The sequence below is a fragment of the Teleopsis dalmanni genome, chromosome 1 (genome assembly GCF_002237135.1).
Source record: "Teleopsis dalmanni isolate 2A chromosome 1, ASM223713v2, whole genome shotgun sequence".
In the NCBI taxonomy this organism is placed as follows: Eukaryota; Metazoa; Arthropoda; class Insecta; order Diptera; family Diopsidae; genus Teleopsis; species Teleopsis dalmanni.
This window is the reverse complement of record NC_051846.1, coordinates 28,012,203-28,037,376: the sequence shown is the minus strand read 5'-3', so window position 1 is coordinate 28,037,376 and position 25,174 is coordinate 28,012,203. Positions and strand designations below refer to the sequence as shown.

Genomic DNA, 25,174 nt, shown 5'->3' with positions numbered 1-25,174 from the left:
TGAACTACAAATTTATGTTAATTTTCGTGTAACTTTGGCAAAACTTCACAATAATCTTCAGAGTACTGAACAATTCAGATTTTTACTTTCAGTCTTGCCCACTTAAGTTGTATCTGAAAATAATTGCACATTTGAATTGCGAATTGAAAATTCCATTGACTTTCACAGCAGTCCAAGCTGCTACTGAAGTAAAGTAGGAAAATATAAGCTGAAGTCTCTCTCTCTCTCTCTCTCTGAATGAAATTCTGTTGTGGTTTAGTTCTGTTATTTATTTACTTGAATTTATTAATGTTTTGCTTTGGAATCAGTATTGTTATTCTTCTACTAGCACAAAGGAGAAAAATTCTTTAAAAATGATTAAATCACATCTTGAAATTATGGAATTTATAAATAAGTTTTATTAAAAAAGATGAAAATGTTTGGTTTTGTTGCATTCTTAAATTGCACTCTACACAAATGAAGAGAATCTGTTCAGTTAACATATCAAATTACTAATTAAATGAGCAATGAGAATGAATATTATTCAACAAAGTGAGGAATACATATTTCAATAGTTTATATCATTGAAAAAGGCTGTCACTAATTTTAATCTAACTACCAATAATATACATATATATATTATATATAATATATATATGTATTCAAAGCTGCACACAATTCAGTTGCGATGTAACCTTTAATTCTTTAGCGGTTTCTCTTTCCTATATATCTTACATTAAACGCATACCGTAAACATCTGTTTGAAGAATAAAAAACGTTAACATCAATAAAAATAGTGATAATAAGGTGCTTAATTAATAATATTAAGCAAGGGTTTGGAGAACTTATTTCATACAATTTATCCTAATCCGATATCAAATGTTGCAAAAAACAATTATCTTAAGTGCAGATTATATGAATTACTTAATTCCGGAAAGTTTTTAAGCAGATGATATGATCTTTAGAAAGTAATGGGTTAGTGCAGTTTCTTGGAGTGTGGCAATTTGATAGTTAAGTTGCCCTGTTAACTAATAATAGATAACATAGATTACTACTTCCGGAAAGTTTTTAAGCAGATGATACGATCTTTAGAAAGTAATGGGTTACTGCAGTTTATGGAGTGATGCAATTTGATAGTTAAGGGGACAATTAGATTATTACTTGATATTTATATTTATATGATATGATATGATATTAATATTATAAATATTGTTATATATTTATGTATATGTTAACCTCTATATATATATATATTAAATCACATCAATGAAATCAACTTTTGGCATATAAGAGAAAAGTGAATCGCATAATATGTCAAAAAACAGAGCTTCTAAAAAAGCTCAATCATTGAATAGAAAGCAATAATGTGTTCAATTGCATTGAACCTCAGTACCAATAAAATTAGAAATAAACATTTATAAGGACATAAATTGGTAGATGTAGTAGAGACAGTCCAACATAAAATGCATCTATAATCTAGTAGACGAATTTGGTATAAGAAGTATTTGTGATTAAATAGGTTAGGTAGGAGGTTATGCCAGCGATCCAAAGAATCCACTTTGGCATATTGTGTTACCATGTAAAGAAGACTCAAAGGTATGAGAACCGCATTAAATCTTTAACAAAGCTGCGGCCAATATGGAACACGAATGAAACACGAAATGCCGAAAGTAGCGCTTCAACTATGTTGACTGCTTCTAAGAAAATATGAGCAACAATTGCAAACACATAATAAGCAAAATATAACTAAGGCAAATATGAAAATGGGAAACAATTTCAAATGTATCTACGAATTGAAAGCAATATCCACACATTGCAAAAAATTCAAAAAAGATTTATTAAATGTGGCACAGTAAAAAGTAAAAATTGTGTAGCAGCACAGCATTCTGTTTAGTGGGTTTGACTCAATGGCTGACGGACAATAAATGTTGAAGACTGCCAAATGCTGTGTGAATGAGTGAACGCATGCTGTATGGACTTACTGTTCGCGTGGACTCTTCCAGTCCATCCGACCGTTTTTGTTGAGATACGATTGTAAAAAATTAAAATTTCAAAAAATAAAACATGAGTTCAATTTAAAGTCAACTCAACTCAACTCAGGAAATACAAAATTAAAAATAAATTTTTTTTGGTTTTCGCTTTGAATGAATATTGTGAATTTTTTGATTTTCATTAATTTTATTTTTGATTTGTATTTTTAATTTTTTCATAAACTGTCGTGCTAGTCGTTTTAAGTCTAGTTTGCGGTTTTATAGTAGCTTTGGAATTCAGATTGAAATTGGAATTACGTAGTTTATTTATGAGTTTATGTCCGCTTGTTTTGATATTTCGTGTTTGTCTCGTCTCTTGTGCCTGTTAGTATCTTGGCTTGGCTTGGCTTGGCTCACCCAGTGTTCTTTCTCCATCACACTAGTTTTAGATACAAAGATTGAAATTCCGTTGACCGACCTTGAGCATTCATATTTACTTTTATTTGAAGTTTTCTTGTCCAACTTGTATTTCTTCATATTTCACATTTTATTTATTAATTTCAAAACTATTTTTTTACTAGTTTCTTTCATTTAAAATAATTAATTTATATTTAAATATCTGCAAAACGAATATTTACCTTTACCTTTTGAATTACTACTATTTTTGTAATGTTTTTACTGTTACAAGTTACAAGTTTGTGTTCGTTGGTCAAATAATTTTATAATTAAAATCTAACAAGTTTGTTGAGTTTGTTTTCTACGAAGAATTTGCGGAAGGAACCAGTTTTATTTAGGTTTTGACGTGCAAAAAATGCGGTTATTGAAAAAGGTTAATTTTCTATTTTGTTGGCGCTTAAATTACGTAGGCATTGAGATACTTTGTTTTATTTTTGTTGATATATAGATAGATTTTTTTTATTCTCTCATAATTTCATGCATGCCATGCAGTCATGATTCTATTTAACAACAGCTTTTATATATTGAAGTAAAGACAAAAGTCTGTAGCTTATTAGTATATTTATAAATATTTTTAAGTGATTTTTGTTTTGATTATTGCTATATATATATATTAATAAATAGGTTATTGCTACGTTTATATATCAATAGATATGATATTGATGTACTTATATATCAATAGATAGAAGATTAATAGATAGAATATTAATATATTTGTATATATATATTTATATACGATATATTTATGTAACAATAGTTTGAATATTGATATAATTTATTCATAAACCCTATATATATCGAGAGTTTTTTAAGTTGTTTTATCGATATCGATAACCATGGTTTGACGACTGAGAATATCAAACAGTGTTGACATTTCTGTTCAGTAAAGTTTGGCAAATTCATCATGAATCGTTTAACGTTAAAACAATATTTCAAAATTATGGATATTTACTTTGAAAAATAAATTTGTTTTCGAACTTCATAGAGCACTTTATCCATTTTACTGTTAATATAATAGCTATGTCAATAAACAAAATTGCCGTAAATGGAACAGAGATAATCCTCAAGCCATTAACGAATCATCATTACATCTATTAAAATAGACTGTTTAGTGCGGTTTATACGCTGGCGGTATCATCCGTCCTTATTTTTTTTTCGAAATGGGGAAGAAACTGTCATTGCGGTGAAAGGCAAGCACTATCGAGCCAACTGACTGAATTTTTGTTTCTAAAAATTAATCAGTTAATCATCGATGACATTTGGTTCCAACAAGACTACGCCGCTCTTATCCTTTACTAATATATGAATATATCCATGGACAAGTTAATAAGTTGACGTCACGGAATTTTTTTTCTATATTAGAGATATTGTTTCCTTAGTTAAATGGTTATTATTTTTTTTTTAGAAAGTCCTTTTTACTAATGTATAATAGCTCTGTGAGTAGACGCCGATATAATATGTAAGTCGCTCTTATCCGTTACTAATATATGAATATATCCAAGGATAAGTTAATAAGTTGACGCCACGGAATTTTTATTCCATATTAGAGATATGGTTTCCTTAGTTATATGGTTATTATATTTTTTTAGAATGTCATTCTTACTAGTGTATAATCGCTTTGTGAGTAGAAGCCGATATAATATGTAGTCCGAGTGGAAATATATTTTTATATGCATTTCAAGCAATACTCATATTTACAAGAAACTCTAATTAATATGAATATTAAAAACTTTTTTCTTATATATATAAGACTAGAGTCTTTAAACAAAAAATGAATTGATTGATAGCATGTAGATTTTATGTTAATCTAATCTAACATCCTGCACATTAATTTATATCTTGTCTAAAATAAACTTTTTGTTCCTCTACACCATAATAGCAGTTTACAAAAAAAAAACGGAAAACATAATACTATATCTAACATATATAGTAGAATAATTTGAAGTAGCCTTTATATAGATTCTTTTATAAGTTTTTGTATATCATAAAACTCTCGCTATTTTTGTTGGATACATGTACTGTAAGCACAGCTATAAATTATGGAGAGAATATTTACATTCTTATTGCATTATGTATGGTATCCAAATTTAATATGTCTGTAATTAAATCGAACATGAAATTACAAAAATTTTAAAAATTCTAAATAGCATCAATTTTAGAAATACTTTGAGGCTTACAAAAAATACATAAAACTATATAGTGTTTGTACCACCAAAATAATTTGACGGCATTAGTTATAAACTGCACATAAAAGTCAGAAGTGCCTCATGTTCCAATACAGTTTTACCCATGAGCTTTGAAGGCAATTCTTCACATTGTTCCAATAAAACTGAAGTCATTAAAGGCATTGTATTGTAGGCATATTGCGTGAGCAAATGTGAACGTATGATGAAAATAAGTCATCAAAGTTTTTTAAAGTGAATGAGTCTATGATTCTATTCGTATCTACTTCAAGTGGCAAGATTCTGTTCGTATTGTAAACAACAATTAATTTTTTTAAATAAAACATAAAAATATAATTACAATCTAACTTCAAAGTGAATGTGTTGATGTAAGTTTAAATGATGAAATTAAACGAGGACTCATTAAAAACTATTTGACGAGGTCAAGTTACTTTTTAACTAAAACCTTCAATGTTTCCAAAAACACTTGCTAAATCTAATAAATTTAATTATAAGTTATAACGGCAATAAAATTTCTAAAAGCAATGCTACATATTTAAAATAAACATAGAGACATCTTAATTGTAAATTTATTTCGTTAACATAAAATAATGAAGCAAATTTAGTTTTGGTATATGGCATTCGGCAGCTTATAGCTCATATGAATTAATTTGAAGAGTAGATGTATAAGAGGTATACGATTAAGTAGCTTCTTTATTTATAATACCTATAACATATATTACATATATATACATTGCTTTTATATATCTATACCTATATAAAAGTAACACCTTTTATTATTAGAATAACCAATTTTCAGATGCTAGCTAATGCATTCAATACATAGAAATTTGTAGCCCATCCAATGTGATCATTTGAACCTGCATATAGCAATATATAGTAAATCAATGAAAACAGATTTTGCGTCTTCTTTAATAATTAAGTAGCATTAGTCCATTTAAAACACAATAATTAAAACCGAAACATATGCAGGAGGTAGAGTGCACATATTACAGTGAAATGTGCCCCGTTCAACCCTTAAAAAGAGTATCAGAATATCTCTCATTGAAGATTTCTTAATATCAGACGCCTTTAAAGACGATTACGGTTATTTAGAGCTTTGCGACGATTTCCATAATTTAATTTGGAATACTGATATATGAACTATTTTTAAATGCATAATGTCAAAGAAAGCCGGAATGCTTTCGTAGATGTGTCTTATCACGATGCTTGAGTATCGGCTGTACAAACATAAGGTAGCATAAGGTTGTATTTTTTGAATAGGTATGGAGTATCGACGTATGTGGACTGATTATTCTATTGTACTTCTATTATAAATTAAGTTATAATATTCTGAAAAAGTGAAAATATTATTTAACACTACCCGAGACCCCAAAACCCATGGTATCGTTTTTTATCCTAATAAATAAAGAAGTGCATGTGTAACTTATTTTTTAAAAGCCGATTTTGACTTTGATAGAGCATAGTTCTACAATACGTTCTTATGCATTAATAATGGTGTGGTTTACTCCTGCTTTTTTGGTTCTATTCTTTGACATAGCATATTTTAATTCCACAAACTCCGCGTAGGGTTTGTGAACTCGAATTTTGTTTTCACTGTGTCTAAGATTTAAATGTTATTACTAAATAAAGAATTACTCAATTAAGCAGTTAAGATACATTAATAAGTCATTTGTTTTTGGAAATGCTTCTGATCGTAACAAATTTCCTCAGAATTGCTAACAGACTCCTAACGTACCCGACCCACATATCGATATAGTCATAATTTTTGACCTATAACCAGTGAGACCTATTCACATTTAAGTTACTCATATTTCTTTTTCATAGTAAAAGATCAGTGTGTGACTAACATGTGGCTTAACTAATTTGCTTTCCAGCAAAATTAAGATGACCGAGAAAATTTATTAATATTTCTTTCATTATTCATCATCATTTTGATAACCGTAGAACCACAAACTTTTGCTAAATTTTTCTAATTATAAGTTAGTAGCGAAAGTATTTGAACTCTAGTGACCTAGTCCAAGTATTTTTTAACCATTTGATGGTCACTTCCAATAATTGTCTTTTCGCATATTAAATTAATAAATCAAAAAATTGTGGATAAAAACCAAAAAGGTAGTTAAACTCTATGCACGCAAACCAGAGACGAGATACGCAGTCAACCAGAAAATCCGCGCAGCTGTTCAACACTTCGACTGAAGTTGATTTACGTTTAATTTGAAGAATTTTCTTTGTTTGCACCAAAGTCAAAGATGCAGAACCGAAAACCAACAGCAAACACCGGTAAGTTAAGTTCAAGAAAGCCAGAACTGAACCGTCAAATATAAAAAATGAATCCAAAATATTTGATAAAAGTTAAAGTTGCTGTTTTGAATGTAACTACCCTGCCATCTGTCGGTGCATTCTCAAAAATGCTTTGTTAAGTCGTCGTAAATGTGCACGGGCAGGTATAATAAAGAAAACCTAAAAGAAAAATTTAATTTTAACTTTCAAAAGTTTCTCGTCTTCATGCTGATGCATTTTTAGATGCATTTTACGCACAGTAGTTAAGCATAGAAGCTGCAGATACAAAGTTTTATTGATGAAACTTTGTTTGTGATTTGGGTATAATTTCAGTTTTTAGATAAAAATATATAGAAAATCCAAGTTATGAATATGCAAACACCAAACAAGAGAGAAAACTAAATTAATACTTAAAACAATAGTTTGAATAGAAGATTAAAATTAAAGTTTTCATTATGCATATAAATCTCATAGACTTAGAATTTATACATTAAGTCAATCTTCAATCTTTTTATTTCATCAATAATGCGTTTATTTTTATAGTTTTTTTAGCTTCTATAATAATTTTATTGAAATCTTTTATAGTATTTTACATTTGAATTGGCACTTCTGCTAGCAGTAAATAATGTTAAATAATGTTATTGAATATTTAAGCTATATTGATAAGCCAATTAAGTAAATATAATATTTTTATTAAAAATTATAAATAATTTTACTGCATATATTAATTTAAATTCAGAACTAGTTTGTTATTTATTGATAATTTATTGAGATTGTGTCCTCAATAAATTATCCCGTATATAAAAGAGGAAGAAGAAATTGTTCAGATTTTCATTGTCATTGTCCAGTCTATGCACAACGTAGATAAAGTATGTTAGGGACTTAGTTTCAATAGGATCTTATTCAACCACAGGCAGGACTATCCTCTTCTAAGAGCACGCAAATACTCTCCTCGGTCGCAAGTCTTGTGGAGATCATAAATTTTTGTTAATATTATGTATTCTAGGGAATTCTTTTCCATTCCTATAAGATATATAAATATTGTGTAATACTCATCTTTACTTACATCTTTTGCAGAGGGATAGAATATCTGCCAGTTTAAGTTTTGAATACACCCAGATGGATGCTTTAGTTTGAGAACCTGAGTTTGAGTACACTGGGTAATACACTGGTGATACACTGAGGGTATGGGCTTGTAACCACTGGGGTGAATATAGATCCATAAAGGTGAAGGAGCTCCAATCTGTTAATTGCTCGACTGAATGTCTGGATGCCAAACTAAAAATAAAGATGATTTCTGCTTAATATATAACTATCTTTTTTCATAGTCTATTCACACCAGAAAAGTTGATTCTGATTAACTACTTATGATAATTCTGTTCTTGCTGCTATCTATGCAATTGTTGTTTTCAAATCTATTAAGCTAAAAAAGTTTCTTGAATTTATTATTTTTCATCTTTGTACTCATTTGTAATTAGGCAGCAAGTTTTAATACGCTCTTTAACAGTACTTTTTTCTAAAATTGCTTATTGAGGTTTTTAAACAGTAACATTTTGAGGTTTTAACAGTACTTTTTTCTAAAATTGCTTATTGAGGTTTTTAAACAGTAAAAATGTGATGTGAATGTGGATTTAATGAAACCGAATGTTTGATGACTATATATCATGTAACAAAGTAATGTCAATATTTGCAATATCAGTTTTTATGATATGCTACTTCCGTCGTATTTGTTTGCAAGATTCAAACACAACTAAATATTATAGATTTTTTTTCAAACTAGAATCAAAGTCTTATATATATATAAATGGTTTCAGTTCATTTTTTATGCATAAAAATTTCTGTGTTCATAAAAATGTCATTAAAATATCAGTCAATGCCTAATGATTATTTTAGAATGAATAATAATATAGTATATCTATAATACTGTAACGCTCTATATTTATATACATTATAAGTTTGTTTATTTTGAAATCTTTAAACCTGCCCTACTTAGCACTATTTAATCTCAGAGTAATCAGTAACCATACAAGGCGGTAGGCAGATCTAAGATCAGTTATTGAATAATCACGAAGCTTATGAGGAATACACGAAGCTTATGAGAAATACACGAAGCTTATGAGGAACACACAAATTAGTCAGTGCGATGGGTGGGATTCTGCAGAAACCCCCCCAGCTTTCAAAGAGTAAAATTGCTCAGAAGCACTAACTCGGAAATGCCTCAACATTAGACATTTGACATATATATAAATATATATTGATTTTTTATTCTATCTTTCCATCCATATGTTTATCATATTATTAACTTTCATATCTATCTTTTTATTATCCACATCTAGAAAGTGTTATCTTTTATTAAAAATAAAACTGGCATAAAAAAATTAAATTTGCTACTAAAATATATGTACATATTATTCATTTTATATACATTTATGTATTTGCATTCATATATATATTTTTTTACTTTAAATAATCGTATTGAGCACAATTCATACCATTCACTTTACAAAAAAAAATTCACCAGACCGATGAAGATTTAAGTCAAAAAGTGTTAACCAAATTTATACCTCAATAATGTTGATGTTATATTTTTTAATTTATTTTTAGTTGTTAAATAAAGAATTGCAGTGACAACCGAATTAAACAATTTAAAATAGTAAATAAAATAATTTCACAAGCCAGTCAAGCATAAAAATCAAAATGGTAATTTTTTTATTTGAAGCATAAAATGCGAGTAAAAACAGCAGTGCCCATTCCTTTTCTTTGACAATTTGATATGTCGAAAATTTATCTACGCGTTCGATATGTAAATTTATCTTCGATAAGATAGCAAAGTTTCACAATATATTTTAGTTTTCACCGATATCTACTCGTACTTTTGTTTTTTTTTAATTTCTCCCCTTTTTAGTTTGGTTCAAATTTTAACTTTGTTATTTAGTTTTTGCCGTTGGAAAAACCTCAAGTTGTCATTCCTAATTTTTTATTTGTCAAATGCTACAAATTAAAATCTAAATCGGAAGTTGGAAATTGGAACCATTCCATGTCATTTCCTTTTTTAATTGCTTTGTTTTTGCTGTTTTAAAGTTTTAATGATTCTGCCTCGCTTTCTAAGTACTTGCAAAAGAAATCATGAGCTACACCAGATAGACAGTGAACGTTAATTGTTTACTAAAGAATTTACTCATATTTTTATATATTTTAATATTATAGTTCTAAAATTTCCACATAGATCTGAATTTTATAAAAGATTATCTTATAGCTGGAATAAATTACACAAAGTAAGAGAACTAACTACCGGCTAAACTAACTTGGATAATAATATTAATATATTAAAAAATAAAGGTTCAGAATAAATATGGGTTAACCTAAATGATTTGTACAAAAGTAACTGCAAGCCATAAGTTTTGCTTTGCTATTGCTATCTCTAAGAGGTTCTAAGTCAATCGGAACATCTCAAGAAAGTGGAATTAGACTGACATATAAAATATTATTATTAAAATAAATAAAATATTATTATTAAAATAAATAAAATAAAATATTAATATTAAAATATTAATTATTTATTTACTTATGGATTTGATTATTTATTTATGGATTTAATTATTAATTGATTTAATTTTTTATTTATTTATCGATTTAATTATTTATTTGTTTATTTAATTATGTATTTATTTAGTTGTTATTCATTTAATCTATTTTATTTTTTTATTTTCTTATTTATTTATTTAATTTTAACTTGTAATTCTATTTAAATTTTGATTAATTTATTAAGATTTTAAATTTTGATTAATTTATTAAAATTTTAAAATTTGATTAATTTATTTAAATTTTAATTAAGTTATTAATTTATTTAACTAACATTGTATTCAATTGAGTCAGGTTATTATAAATGGGTAGGATAAACCTTTAATTTTAGGAAAGGGCTAAGAATAATTTTAAATCGTTTTTAGGTATTGTCATTAAACAATATACTGCGGGCATAGCTTTGTAGCCATGATATGATTATGAAGCTATGACGGTGACAAGGCTCCAGAAGGTAGAGTTTTGAACACAAAACAAAAAGTACAATATTGATAAAAGTTACTTCATATTTTAGTTTAGAACTCTCTGCCTTATTGATGTAATTAAACCTAGTGGAGGTATCTGTTATGCTTTTAAACAATAGCAGGACATGAGCTGTTGATACTTTATAGTATCATAATAACATAGGTTGATATGTCACTCTGTATTTTGTAGCTTCTGTAAGATTCAGCGTCATGTAGGGGTCAAGTCTTCAGGCCCGAATAAGTCCAATAAAAGCCTAGTGAAGGTGTCAGTTTTTTTTTCTAACACAAGCAATACAACAGCAGATACGATAAACTGATTTTGCTCAATATTTTATTCAAGCTGCCAGTGTCAGCATATATATATCTGGATATATATGGATAAGTATCAGGTTTCTAAGGACTTTAGCATATATACTCAATTATACTCAATTCATCATTAAACCAAACCCTATTATACTAAGAGACAGTACTGCTTTTCCATTTACTCTTTCTAAATTTACCATATTAAAGTTGCAGAAAGAGATGTAGTCAAGTTTCTTTGAATCTGTTTCACTAAAAATTCTTACGGAGTAATAGTTAGTGAATTGTATATATTTTATTTACTTACTTACTGTTTTCGGATGATATTTTAAGTAATATTATTTTGTAAGAGTTTTGGGAAATAATCAAAAGGAATCAAGAGCAAATATTGAATAATATTTTAAATTGGAAAAACTTTGTGAAATAAATATACGAACGAATTCTTGTCCTGTACACAAGTTGTCATCGGATTGGCGGGTTCCATAACGGATGTGAGAACATTGAAGATGATGCTATATATATAGATAATGATGGCTTTGTGCCATCAAAAACAATTGAATGTATAAATACAGAAACAGCTGATATAAGCACACTGGTAAATAGATCGCGCTCAAATCCACCAAAAAATTTGTGGCGGTATGCTTTATGTAAGTTTTTTTAATTCTAAATTCCAAGTATTTTTACATCGAATATATAATTTATTGTTGAACATATATATAATTTGTTTTAAATCTGGAATCAACTAAAAGTTTGATTATTCATGCATACTGGATAAAAATATCTTGATTAGAGTTTTGTTTCAATAACTGATACTGACGCCTTCTTTCACGTACCGCAACTGCTGCAATAGATGTGAACAGAAGGCGATTTTTCGAACTTCCTTATTTGTGTCACTCTAAGAGTACGTCACGTCAATGGCCTTAGTATCGCCAACTTAACTCTGACTTAATTTTGCGGCTATTGTTAAGTTGTTCTCTTGTTTAAATTTCTAATTATTTGTTAAGAAACTGAAAACTTTTTGTCTTTTCTATTTCATTTCTTTTTGTTTTGCAACAATTTATATTTATTTCTTTTTTTATCTTTCAATTTGTTGCTGAATTTCATGTTGAACAATGATTTTCATTTTGTTACCAATATGGACTATATTTGATGTCGAGTTCCATTACTTTTTCGTGCCTATTGAATTTAAATTTTTTTCCCGTTTATAGACTTTTGTCACGTGATTGGTTCCATATTAGTTTTATTCTGCTTTTTGTATCTTATTTTTTTCTTTCATTCGGCAACAATAGCAACAAGCACATTTCAATTTTATACTTAAAATTTTAAATATAAGCACAAGCGGAATAAAAGATCTTTTGTTCGATGTATATGCAGACTGAAGACTTCAGTTATATGCTTGCATACTTAGTTATTGCCTTAAGTCTTCAATCTTCCTCATTTTTTTTTGTCTTTTATGATGTTTGTTACTACAAGTATTATTTTCTCTTTGACTTCTTTAAGTACTTGGCTTTATAATTGAACATTCCATTGTTGCGTTGCTGACGGTGCTGTGTGCACAGATTTTCACAACACTTTCGCTTTACTTTTTAATGACCCACTGCTTACAATGTATCAACTTAATTCTTGATGTTTGCTTTTGCCCTTTTAAGTTATTTTTAAATTATTTTTAAATTCTACTTGTCTATTATCTTGATAGTCAGTCAACATTTCCCGCATTTTATAGATTTACAAGAGATTACCTTGAAAAAAATATTAATTTCCTACAGATAGTTTTTTGTATTGAATATAGGTCACCTGGGTTTCCCATGTGATACGCCATTTATAGGTTTCTTTGCACTGTTGGCACCCAACGCTACTGTTTGTTTCTCTCTCGTTGTGTTGTTGCTGTTCATTTTGTATCTGTGCCTCAACATGCAAATGAGAAATAAATAAGAGTTCATTATATTCAAGCCAAGTCATTCATCCACTTGCATACTTTTTCTAATGGTTACCACTTAACTGCTTGCTGTGCCGCACTGACCGGACCGGGCCGAGCCGCTCAAGTATTTCCTGTCATTTGCCATTTGGCGGCTGTCTTCATCACTAGTTTTTGTGCTCTTCGCTGTTTATTGTTTATATTTGTCATTTTAATTATTTCAGTTTGTAACGGTGCTAGTTGTTTCTAGTTTTTGTCTACTAAAACTTATCTTCATTTTTTTTAATTAATGTTTATTTAAAATTAGTAATCATCTGCTTGTTTCTCAGCTCACTGTTTTTTTTTTTTTAATAATATTTTATTTTCATAATTTGAATTTTAAAAGTTACTTGACCTTTTGCCTTATTTAGCCTCTCGATTATTCCGTTCTTGTGCTGATGATGCTGTTGAAGATGTTGAAGCTGTTAAAGCTGCTTTACATGTTGCATTGCGCTTTGTTTAAATTCAATTGAACTTTATTAACTTTTAAGTTCTTGTAGACAGACAAATGGACGGGCATACATAGCTTTCTTTCTTCTCATTCGCTTACTTTGCATAATTTAGTTTCTCTACGTTTCTACCAGCTTCTCCCCAACGCTTTTTATTACATTCGTAAGTATTTTCCTCTATATTATCTGATCTTGTAAAAATTTAGCTAGTTGATCTTAATGGTGCCCCTTCTACAGTTCTACAGTTCTACAGTTCATCTGCGTTATTGTTTTTTTCTTGTTCTTTATGTTGGTTTCATGCAACTCTTGATGAGCTCTGAAATGCATCATTTAACACACGATGCAACATTTTTTCATAATCGAAAGGGTGCTTGCTCCATGTGAATTGATGCTTTAATCTTCATCGTAGCAGTTACAGAATTATTGTTGTTTTCCGCTGCAAGACTTGTTTGTTTACGCATGAGGGTCGAGAGGTCAATATACTTATTAGGAAAACAAGAGGTGCTAACATAAGAGCAGAGTAATTGTTTTATACGAACAGATAATTGAAGACCCTTAGAGTTAATATCAAGGAAATTATTTTATTGCACTTCTCAAGAGATTTGTTAAACATACAACAATGTATGTATTTACAGCTCAACGCACGTTGCTGATTGTCTGAAGTTGCATGCATTAAATATAATATATCCGGTTAAAGTGAGAGCAAATAAAATCAATAATTGTAGTAAATAAATAAATTACTAATAAAAAATACAATCAAATCAATATAATAGAATATATCTACTATAGACATTTTAATAACTAAATTAAATTTTTTAATGGAAAAGTTTTTTTTTGTCTAAAATCTAGTTTATATGGATATCTACATATATATATGGATATATATATTACTATTAACTATTTTCTTATATATACCATACTACAAAACAAAAAAAAACTACTTAACATTTAAAACAATGTTTAGCAGTTTATAAGAAATTATACAAATATAAGTAGAAATAATTGTTTGTAAAAATGTCCCTAAATGATAATTAATGTTACCTAAAATCTTAAATTATTAATGATATGAATGTTTAATTTTATTTTCTAAGTATTTTTATAACTCAATTTATGATTTATATGTGTTGACATTTCGTGTTAATTAAACACAACCTGTTTATTAGTTCCTAATTTATTTATTTGATATAATGATTCTTTATATATATATATCACAGTGCAAAAATTATATCACAGTCATTATAAGAAATGATTCCAAAACAAGAAAAACGTAATACTTTAAAGCAACGTCTGTTAAGACATTAGAAGTAAATATATATTACTTCATACAATACATTAATAAAATATATATTCATTAAATCATTAAATATAAATTAACAAAAGTTCAATCAAACTAGATAAAAAAGAATAAAAAAGAATTCTCTCAAATTAATTGAAAGAGATTATAGCGTACAATAAACCAAACTTTACCATAATATCAAATAAAGATTGTATCGTTAAAGGTAACTATTTTATCTTACTATTAACTATTTTCTTATTTGTTTGCTGACTATTTTTTCTTATTTATATTACTTTTTTTATTCTTATTCAATTATTTATTCAATTATTTTATAATTGTTTTTATTTTGTGTTCTATTTTTTCTTTATTTCAACACATTAAAATATTTTGTTGAAATCACTTCCAACCTCTCACAACATCGCCTTCATTTCTTTTATAGTGTCTTTGTTTTTCTCATTCTCTGTCATTCCTACCCTGGTCTTTCCCTCTATTCTACTCCGTTCTTTTCCACTTCCTATCTGTACTTCTAACTCCGTTATTTCCCTATTCCTCTTTCTCTTTCTTACCCTGTTCTTTCTCATTTAACTCTCTCTTTCTAACAACGTTCTTTCCCTCATCCTCTTTCTCACTTTTCTCGCGCTATTATTTCTCTTTCTTTCTCTTTCAGTCTCTGTCTTTCTCAATCTCGTTCTCTCTCTCTTTTTTTCTCTCGCTCTTTCTCTGTCTCTTTGTATCTTTCCCTTTCTTTTCATCTTTGTCTCTCCTTATCTTTTTCCGTCTCTTTGTATCTTTTCCTCTCTTCCCCTCTTTCTCTCTCCATTTTCTCTTACTTACTATATTCTCGATTTTTCTTTTCTAATTGTTGCACTATTTACGATATTCTCTTGATGTCTCTCTCCAGTCCGGCTGTTTCAATCTCAGCGTTTTTGCATTTCTCTCTTAACCACTTCACTCTTGGGTTCTCCATATTTTTGTCTTCACATTTTCGCTTTTTTATCTCTCTCCTTATTAACTCTCTCTATCTTCCTCTCATCTTCTCTCTTTTTCTTCCTTTTATTTTCCCACCTTCTCTCCTTGCCTCCTCACTCCGCTACTCTCTTTCTTTGTGTTAGCACAATTTTTTATTTTTATTTACTTACTATGTTTATCTCTATTCCCTTTTCGCTCTGTTATTTATCGATCGATCTTTCTCTCCAAAATCTGTCTTCATTAAATAAATGATGAACTTTAAAATTAGTATTTAACTTCTGTTGTTTCCATCCGAAATTTGCACATAATAAATTCAATAATAAATAAATGAAAACCTTTGAAAATAGGTGTGCAAGTGTGCCAATACAATTAAAAAATTAATCATTTATCTCTTAAAAATAAGATTTTATTTTAAAAATTCTGTTAAACAATCTATATAAAAATATTATTGTTATATATAAAATATCGAAATAAATTCGAAATTATATATTATTTTCCATATACAATTTTTTATGCGTGCAATAGTTATTAACCACCTTGACCTTGCCACATGTAAATAAAGTGCATAAATTTTCCTTTTTGGCTGCACCATGAAAAGTTATTAGAGCGTGTATTTCCGACCGAAAAGTAAACACATTTATAGTAACAGATGTGTGTACCTGTAATTACTTTCAGTACGTTTTAGTCGTGTTAAATTAACCAAAACTGTGTGCGTACTAAACTTGACCTTTTAAATATTCAAATAAAATATTAAAATAACGTATCTAGATATTTATTTCGCTTGGATTTAAATTCAATTTCATTGCAAATACCTTGTGCTATAATATATTACTGTCAAAATGTATGGAACTTGTTTATTTTTATAGTAACATACATAGCATTAGTCTATTAAATATTTAAACCTTCTTAGTAAAGCACTTAATTTGAAACTCCGTTCTTATGGCATTTATTGATTGATATCTTGCAGTTAACTGCACTCACTCGTGTATCTATATATATTACTACGCTTTTAAGCGTTTTATCTACACAGTTGTATGAAAATTTAACTCCTACTTCACGGTATAATGGCTATGTTCATTAGACTGGCCATAAGTTGTATGGGAAAAATTTTTTTTTTGATTTTTATATGTTTCTGCTTGTTAAAATATTCCTTTTGATGATAAATTAAGGAAAATAAAATTTCAGATCGATCGCATTGTGCCAACCCGTGCCGAGTTGAGCTCAAAGTTGTAAAAGTACCTCAATATAGAAAAAGTCATCAAAATTACTACTTTGCTCGTAAAATATATTACTAACAGTTTTATTTCAGGAATATTTTTGACTAATTTACATTATTTATATGTTTTCACCTAATTATACTCTATTTTGTTTGTTTTACTGTTATAGTTTTTAAAATTTTTCATGTTTTCGGCTTAGTAGTGACGATTTAGTATGAGATGGATACATGTGTCGATAATATTCAACAACTTGCTATAAATACTGTTTGTCTTTTTCGTCATATGTTAAGGCTCGGTTGAAGTCAGTGATTAACTTAACAGCTCTTTCTGCTGGATCGTTTACAACTGTCAGGTTTTTACAAATTTGCAGGCCAGAAGAATAATCACCTCTTTCACCCCATGATGACGGATCGTACTTTAAAAAATCGGAGCTAATTTCCAATCGAAGAAAAAATCGTTTCGTCTTACAAGTAACAAGATAGCTGAGATCCTTATCTTCGAGCTTCATTATGTCTTCGATTGTCGTTTCGAATTTTTGAACATGGAATATCGTCATCTTTAGTTTTTTCCAAAGCCTTAATCATCTTTCCTTTAGTATCCAGTGGAACTTTAGAGTCGAAAAATGCTGAGCCAACTGCTTCTTCTGACAAATACCACAAGTGATTTTTGAATTTTTCTAATAAAACCGCTGAAATTCGTTTATCAAAATACTGGATTGCATCTTTAATTAGTTGTAAATCCCTACGTGGCGCTTCAATTGCGTGCTGGCATGTTAACCAATACTGTATGTAATAGCGAGTTAGAAAAATACAAATATTGCGTATGGCGTTTAATTCTTTTGCCGTCAGCAAAACGCTTAAAAATTTAAATTTCTGGAGCCGATGAGGTACCAAAATTCAGTTCAAAAACAGCTTTTAGAAATATTTCGTTGATATGATGGCAGCATGGAGAAAAAGTAATTCACGCCCCAATTTCTGCTCGAGCAAAAAGGCGGCACCCTTTTGAATACCAGTATTAGAACTTGTTGTATCAAGGCAAATAAATTCAACTAAGTTGTTTAATTCCCAAGTAATTAAAAATTGATGAATTGCATGTGCGATTTTGTTACCAGTGCTGTTATCTAGTTTCGAAATACCAAGTATATTTTCGGTTTTTTCTCCTGTGACGACAAGAGCAAGTCGATCAACCTTTTTTTTACCCTTCATTTTTGGTAGAAGTTTTCCATCCCAATGGAATACAAAAACTTGAGGGATCTGCAATTAAATATCTTAAATAAAACTTAAAAAGTAAAAACTTTAACTAATTTACATCGAAATTCTTCAAAATATCATGCGCTTTTCTGCGTCGGTATTCTTTTCTTATCAGGTGGACAGTTGTACGATTCAAAACAAGATCTTCTACGCGATGACCTAAAGCAGCTGCTGTTGCACTTATGAAATGAATCGCATCTCTAGTAGAAATTTTAGATTTATCCATGCAAGCAAGCATTCTATCATCAAAGAAATGTATTTTTCCAATTATAATATTTTCTTCTATTGCTACTTCCGAGGACGATGGATATTCCATAAAATCTTCACTATTATTGCTATGCTCAATATCGAGTCTAGAATCTGTCGCTGCTATTCGAAAAATATACTTTCATGTATGATTATTGGAAACAAATAAAGAGACTGCTATGCTTCCTTGTCGGTCTTTCTTTCTTTGTTGAATCAAGAAATCTTTATCTTCTTGGATATTCATTGTTTTAACAGCAGTAGGTACTGCGATATCGAATATAAAATGTTCTATCTTTTCACGGAACTCTTTTTCTCTGATTCGGCATTCTTCGTGTGGAGATTTACTACTTTTTTGTAATAACCTCCACTCATCGTACAATTTTTGTAATTTTTTTTGGCAATTAGATTCAGTTAGAGTAGGAATACGAGCCTTTTGCCAAAATGGTAATACGGAATCAATCACATTTCTAAAACTTCGTTTCAAGGTCTTGTGTTCAACACGAATTTTATAGAAAAGCAGTTGAAGTAACATACTTACTTCATTGACGGCAAGTTTGCTCCAAAGATTTCGCTTTCACATTTTCCTATTAAAAATACCATATATTATCATCATCGGATCTAAGCCGCTTTAGAGATGATTTTGATTGCAAAGATGAAACGGAATCCATATCAATTCAGATTAATTTTTGCAACGTAAATGATCAATTATCGTTAAAGATTTTTCTCATTGTCAATTTGACAGTCAATAAACAACTATAACAGCAATGTTACTACTCAGCTTTCGTAATACGAAATTCATGTCAGTGTTGCAATTTTTACTTCGTATCAAAAATTATGTAGGAAATATAAACAGACGTAAGTGAATTCAATATCATAACGTAAAAACATTTAAATAATGTAAATTAGTCAAAAATATTCCTGAAATAAAACTTAGTAATATATTTTACGAGCAAAGTAGTAATTTTGATGACTTTTTCTATATTGAGGTACTTTTACAACTTTGAGCTCAACTCGGCACGGGTTGGCACAATGCGATCGATCTGAAATTTTATTTTCCTTAATTTATCATCAAAAGGAATATTTTAACAAGCAGAAACATATGAAAATCAAAAAAAAATTTTTTGCGGCCACTCTAATGTTCATATATATCAAAATATACTCCAGTATAAAATTCGTATTTCTGTGGAAAACTGTAGTGTTTTTCCAACAACTTTACTGCATTGCGTAGCATAAATTTTTAATGAATTTATTAATGTTACATTTCCACATTTCCATGTATCTTTTCTGCTGTTGGTGTTACTGTTACGACTATTCTAGTTGCTGTTTCTACATGAAGTGACTGGAATTTTGCTGATTTTAAAGTCTACTACATGCGGCGCACAGCAGTGTTTTCCACACTATAAGTATAAACGATCCACTTCATACTAATTTACTACTCCGTGCAACTTTAACAGCTTTTACATGTTTGTTTGCCAAGCATTTGTTGTTTGATGTATTCATTCCCCCATTATGCCACTCCTGCTAGGAGTTATGGAATAATTTCAGACAGCAGTTGTGGCACTGCATGCAAATGCAACAGGGTTGCGCCTGCCACACTTTTCACTCTTATTGTTTTTGTTACATTGTTGTTGTTGTTGTTGTTGCTGCTTTTGCTAGTGGATATTGTTTGCTCAATTAAAACAAAATTGACTTAAAATATTTATGCCCTTCATTAACTCTATAAAATTTAAATTGCAAAACGTTTATATATCTCTTAATACATACACATAAGTACGAGTATATATATGTCAATAGCAAATATATTGAAATGGATAGGCAAACGTATTGCATTTAATGAAATCTGTTTAAGTAAATTAACATTTTTCTGTCTTCAATGTAAACTACCTTTACACTCATTTATACAAAGATATAAATTCATTCAATATAAATTAATTTATATGTAAATATAATTACATTAAGTGTTTAATTACTGTTTATATAATTCTTTATATTCGATCTTTGTTATAGCTTAGAGTCAAACTTTCCTTCAGCTTCAACCATGCCCCTTAGCCCCTACCGCCCTAGTTACATTATTTCTCTCCATAACGAATTAAATAAATTCTCATAATACCAACCGATTGGTTTACATCGGCTTCATACGCGTACTCTATATCACCGTTATTAACTTAATTCATAATCTACCAAATCCCACTAAACATGCAAAATTAATATGGTACCTATATGGAGTTTGGTTTTTGATTGTTGTACCTTTATTAACTATTACAGCCTTATACCCTATAATAACAATTTTTATTAAATAGAAATACAACATATATGTAATAGATTCAATATAGTTTTCCGTTTATTAATGGAATATTTATAATGTGTAACTGTTATATTAATTTTATTCCATTAGGAACATTTCATCCATCACATAAACACTAGATTCTTCTTCAGTTTTTGCCATAGTTTATTGAAAGTTTTGCACTATTTGCTGTAAATAGTTAAATTCCAGGTAACTTTCCTTTATCTTATCTGAAAAACGATATAAATTATTGTGTTACTTACTGCTATATTTCTCTCCTAGTAGAGCATAGGGCCTCAACTATAATGTTTTAGAAGTGGTAATTCGCAAAGATTATATATGTGTAGGGGTGGTCAATTATTTACCTAAATATAAGCAATAACTAGTAATGTCAAGATAATTCATAGTTTTATGAGTTCAAATAAATATTATATTTATATATATTTATAAAAAATATAATATATCTTATAATAAATATTTTAAAATTATACTTGTTGAAAAGATGATAAAATAAAAAAAGATAGTTTGTATGGAAGTAAATATTTGTAGCATTATTGTTACTCATAGTTTCATATTATTTTATTTTTTATTTTTTTTTCACTTTTTCACTTTACTTTTGTATCACTTTATCATCTTTCATATTAAATTAAATCATGTCGTTTTTAATAAAAAAAAACGTTTTCACTAAGTCGACTAAGATTTATTTGGTTGTCTGTCGAAAGAAGTAAATTTATATATATTTATACGCTAAAAACGTGTAGTTAATATATTTTTTTTCGTAATAACATATTCGTTATAGATAATATATCTATTTCTATCAACTGCAATAACGAAAGTACTTATGAATATTATTCCTCTTACATTTACTAATGTCTTAAAAGCAAAAATATAGCAAATGACAAAAATAATTTCACTTAATAGACTTTCCTATACGAATATTAATTGTTCTTTCTATAATTTGAAACTAATTTTCTGAACTTTACTAACCTTTGGTTATAAAGTAAAAAATTAACTGATAAATATTGTAGAAGAAATCTTTTTGTATTTATATTCTTTATATATCTTGTTCGGTCTAATCTATTTTCTTGTCAACTTTTTACTAGAATCTATTATTCATACATATTGTAAGTCCCGATTTATTTTACTAAGCCTCCGGATTTTTTGTAAATACTGAGTCTTTGAATATCTAGATTTGCGATTATTATTCGCAGTGAACTTCTTCGGAGACTTCTTGAGCAAAAGTTTAAGGAAGAGCAAGTGAAAATGAACGTGCAATATACAAATTTTTTAGAGATGATAAAATATGTTGTTGTTTGTACGATTTTTTGTATTTGGTATTTTACGCAAAAAACTATAATATATATATATATATAATAGAAAATTAATTATTAAATAAAATAATTGAAACTATATATATATCAATTAGTTATGCAAAAATCTATAAAGTTATCTAAACATATACATAAAAAGCATTATAATATTATAAAAATCATTCAATAAAGAGGATAATATATAATTAAAGATAATAAGACAATAAAAAGAACATAATAAAGACTATATTAATTATATATGTTAATTGTTTTATTTTCCTCTCCGATTAATCGGTTTCTTCTAATATTTCGTAAAACCGAATACAAAAAATTCTAGTTTCTACTTCTGCTTTAGTCTAACAGTGCAGCATATTCTAAAGAAAAAGTAGTTTACTTTCTTAATTTTCTATATTAATTGCACAATGTTTATCAGGGGGTTTATTTTTTGTAATTTCATGACCATTGGTCTGCTAATAAAAACATTTCATTACTAAAATGAAACTTCAATTGCAGAAAATACATTATTTTTTATATACTCGTATGTTGAACTTATAATACTTTCTAAAAAAACATATTTCAAAATTATATACTATTACTTTTTATAACATTTATATTGTTTCATTAAACTTTAGTCATTTTGAAGTACAAAAGCATGATCTGAAATGCAGATGCATGTATTTGTATCTGAACTTTAAATCTTATCTCTACTGTTCAATACCTAAAATAGCCATTGAAAAGTAATCGGAGTGTAGTAAGTTTTGACAGTGAAGTAATACAAAGAAAAAGAAAAAAAAACCTAGTGAATACCTCTGAGGCATAAAGCTAAATTATGCAAAATTGATACTAAAAGTAACTGAAAATCGAAAAAGTTGCTTGCTATGCTGTACAAAAATGAAATTCCAACTAATATTGTACAATTCGACCAATAATCATTATTAACTTTTAACAACTCCCATAGTGCACACAAGATGTGCACAATTGGAAGAAATGAAATTCGTGTTAAATTTCATTTGAAAATCTACACAAACGTAAAAAAAAACCAAAACCAAAATCAAAATCAACATTTTGCTTTTGAGTAGCAAATTAATGGGAATCTCAAAGAGCTGTTATAGGAGTCATTTCATTATTTTTAATGAACAAAGCGTAAAACCTAAAATCTCAATTAAAATGGCATAATTTGAAAGTTGCATAATAAACCAAACGAAGTAGTAAAACGACGTAATAGTTTAATATTTGCACATTAAATGTTGCATACAACTGCATTAGGCAAAGCAACCACTCGTAGTGCCACGCTCAATTTTAACAGCGATTGCAGCTATGAGAAAAGATACATAAGAAAGTTGCCAAGCGACATTAATAATAGAAATCGTTCAAGACAAAAGGAAATTGTATGCAATCGAGTTCGTGCGGGCAATTTAGGAAGGAAACTTCCATATTGCTGCTGTGGTTGTCTTAAAATTGGAGCAAATGGAAAATGTGGATCAATAGTGTTGCATATATACGCAAACTTGCACACCACCACGTATGAAATATATGTTATCCATTCATTTCATAGAAATTAAATATTAATATTAACCGAAAGATACATATTACGATATTCAGTGTGAAAATATTGTCATCAGTGTTTCGTGCGAGTATTGTTCAGCGATGCAATATATTCTGAATTGGTGTCGATGTCGTCGCTATAGTATCAACACTGATATTATTGGCACATAAATTTTATATTGGCGTATTTGATACAGCAGCACCGTGATGTCTTTAAAATGTATGCCAAATCAAGATATTATAATATAAGTATGTCACACTCTTTATATGCAACTTATTGTCTTTAAAATGGGATAATCACAATAAAAATATTATAAAAAAGGTATAAAAAAATTAATAAGTAATAGTTTTTCGCATTACTATTAAAAAGTAACAATAAAAACAATAAAATAAATGAAAAAATAATAAATATAATTAAAAAATAAAAACACAAACATAAAAACTGATTTCAGTAAGTCCAATTACTGTTATTTTCGAAAAAATTATTAACTTTCCCTTCTCCCACTTATATACAGAAACTAATTATTGACTTCTAAATTAAATTGCTAGCAAACAGAATTAAAAATTTTTATTTAAACTATCAATATAAGGTAGTTTACATTAAAAGTGCTATTCTGGCAGCCATGACTAACTTCACCTCAGTCATTATTAATTTCTCTATATCTCAATTATGCTATTTTGGTATTCTTACAATTCTTAGAAGCTCAAATACCATACTCAAACACAGCTAAATACCTTGGCATGAACTTAGATGCTAAGTTGAAATGGAAAGAACATATAAAGAAAAAATGAGTTGAATTAGAATCCAAATACAAAAATTTATATTGGCTTCTTGGGAACAAATCACCCGTCTCTCTAAACAATAAATTAATGATATACAAGCAAGTCTTAGCTCCGATGTGGACGTATGGAATCCAGTTATGGGGTTGTGCACCAAAATCCACTATTCAAATCATTCAAAACTTTCAAAACAAAGTTTTAAGAAACTTAGTCAACGCTCCGTGGTTTATTAGGAATACTGACCTCCATCGGGACTTGAAGATCGAATCTGTGGCTGCAGTAATCCAGAAGTTCGCGATAAAGCACCAAAAACGATTACAACAGCATCCAAACGAGACAGTCAACCATCTGTCTAATACATCTGGCCTGCTGAGAAGACTTAAACGAACAAAGCCTTCAGATCTACTCCCGAATTAGTAGTCTAATAATAATTTAGATTACTACTATTAACACTAAGTCTTTGACAACTTCACAATTTTAATAAGTATACTGAAATGTAACAAAACTGCTTGATAGTTCTTGTATGAACTAGTCGTAGTCAAATGAAACATGAATTTATATTATTGTACATATTGTGTTTCAAATAATAAAAAAAAAATAAAAAAAAAAAAAAAAAAAACAATTCTTAGAAGAAGATCATAATTGTTTAAAAAATAATGATATCATATAATAAATAGGTA

At 28.5% G+C, this 25,174-nt stretch overlaps 2 protein-coding genes across 2 annotated transcripts in view; one reads left to right on the top strand and one right to left on the bottom strand.

The window, feature by feature from the left end:
• Positions 1 to 25,174, top strand: part of LOC119672120 (LIM and SH3 domain protein Lasp-like) — a gene marked incomplete at its 3' end in the record, with an annotated part of 65,160 nt that overhangs the window by 5,076 nt on the left and 34,910 nt on the right.
• Positions 17,981 to 18,740, bottom strand: LOC119672121. The gene is made up of 2 exons (XM_038083088.1): positions 18,388 to 18,740; positions 17,981 to 18,332 (listed from the first exon to the last, which is right to left on the bottom strand). Exons 1-2 carry the CDS (start codon positions 18,643 to 18,645, stop codon positions 17,994 to 17,996), a joined length of 597 nt encoding a protein of 198 aa, XP_037939016.1. The 5' UTR covers positions 18,646 to 18,740; the 3' UTR covers positions 17,981 to 17,993.

Coding starts and splice junctions, on each gene's coding strand:
- LOC119672121 (XM_038083088.1), bottom strand. CDS start 18,645: ATGGAATATCCATCGTCCTCGGAAGTAGCAATAGAAGAAAATATTATA. Junction 18,333..18,387: donor ATATTTTGAAGAATTTCGAT/GTAAATTAGTTA, acceptor ATTTAATTGCAG/ATCCCTCAAGTTTTTGTATT.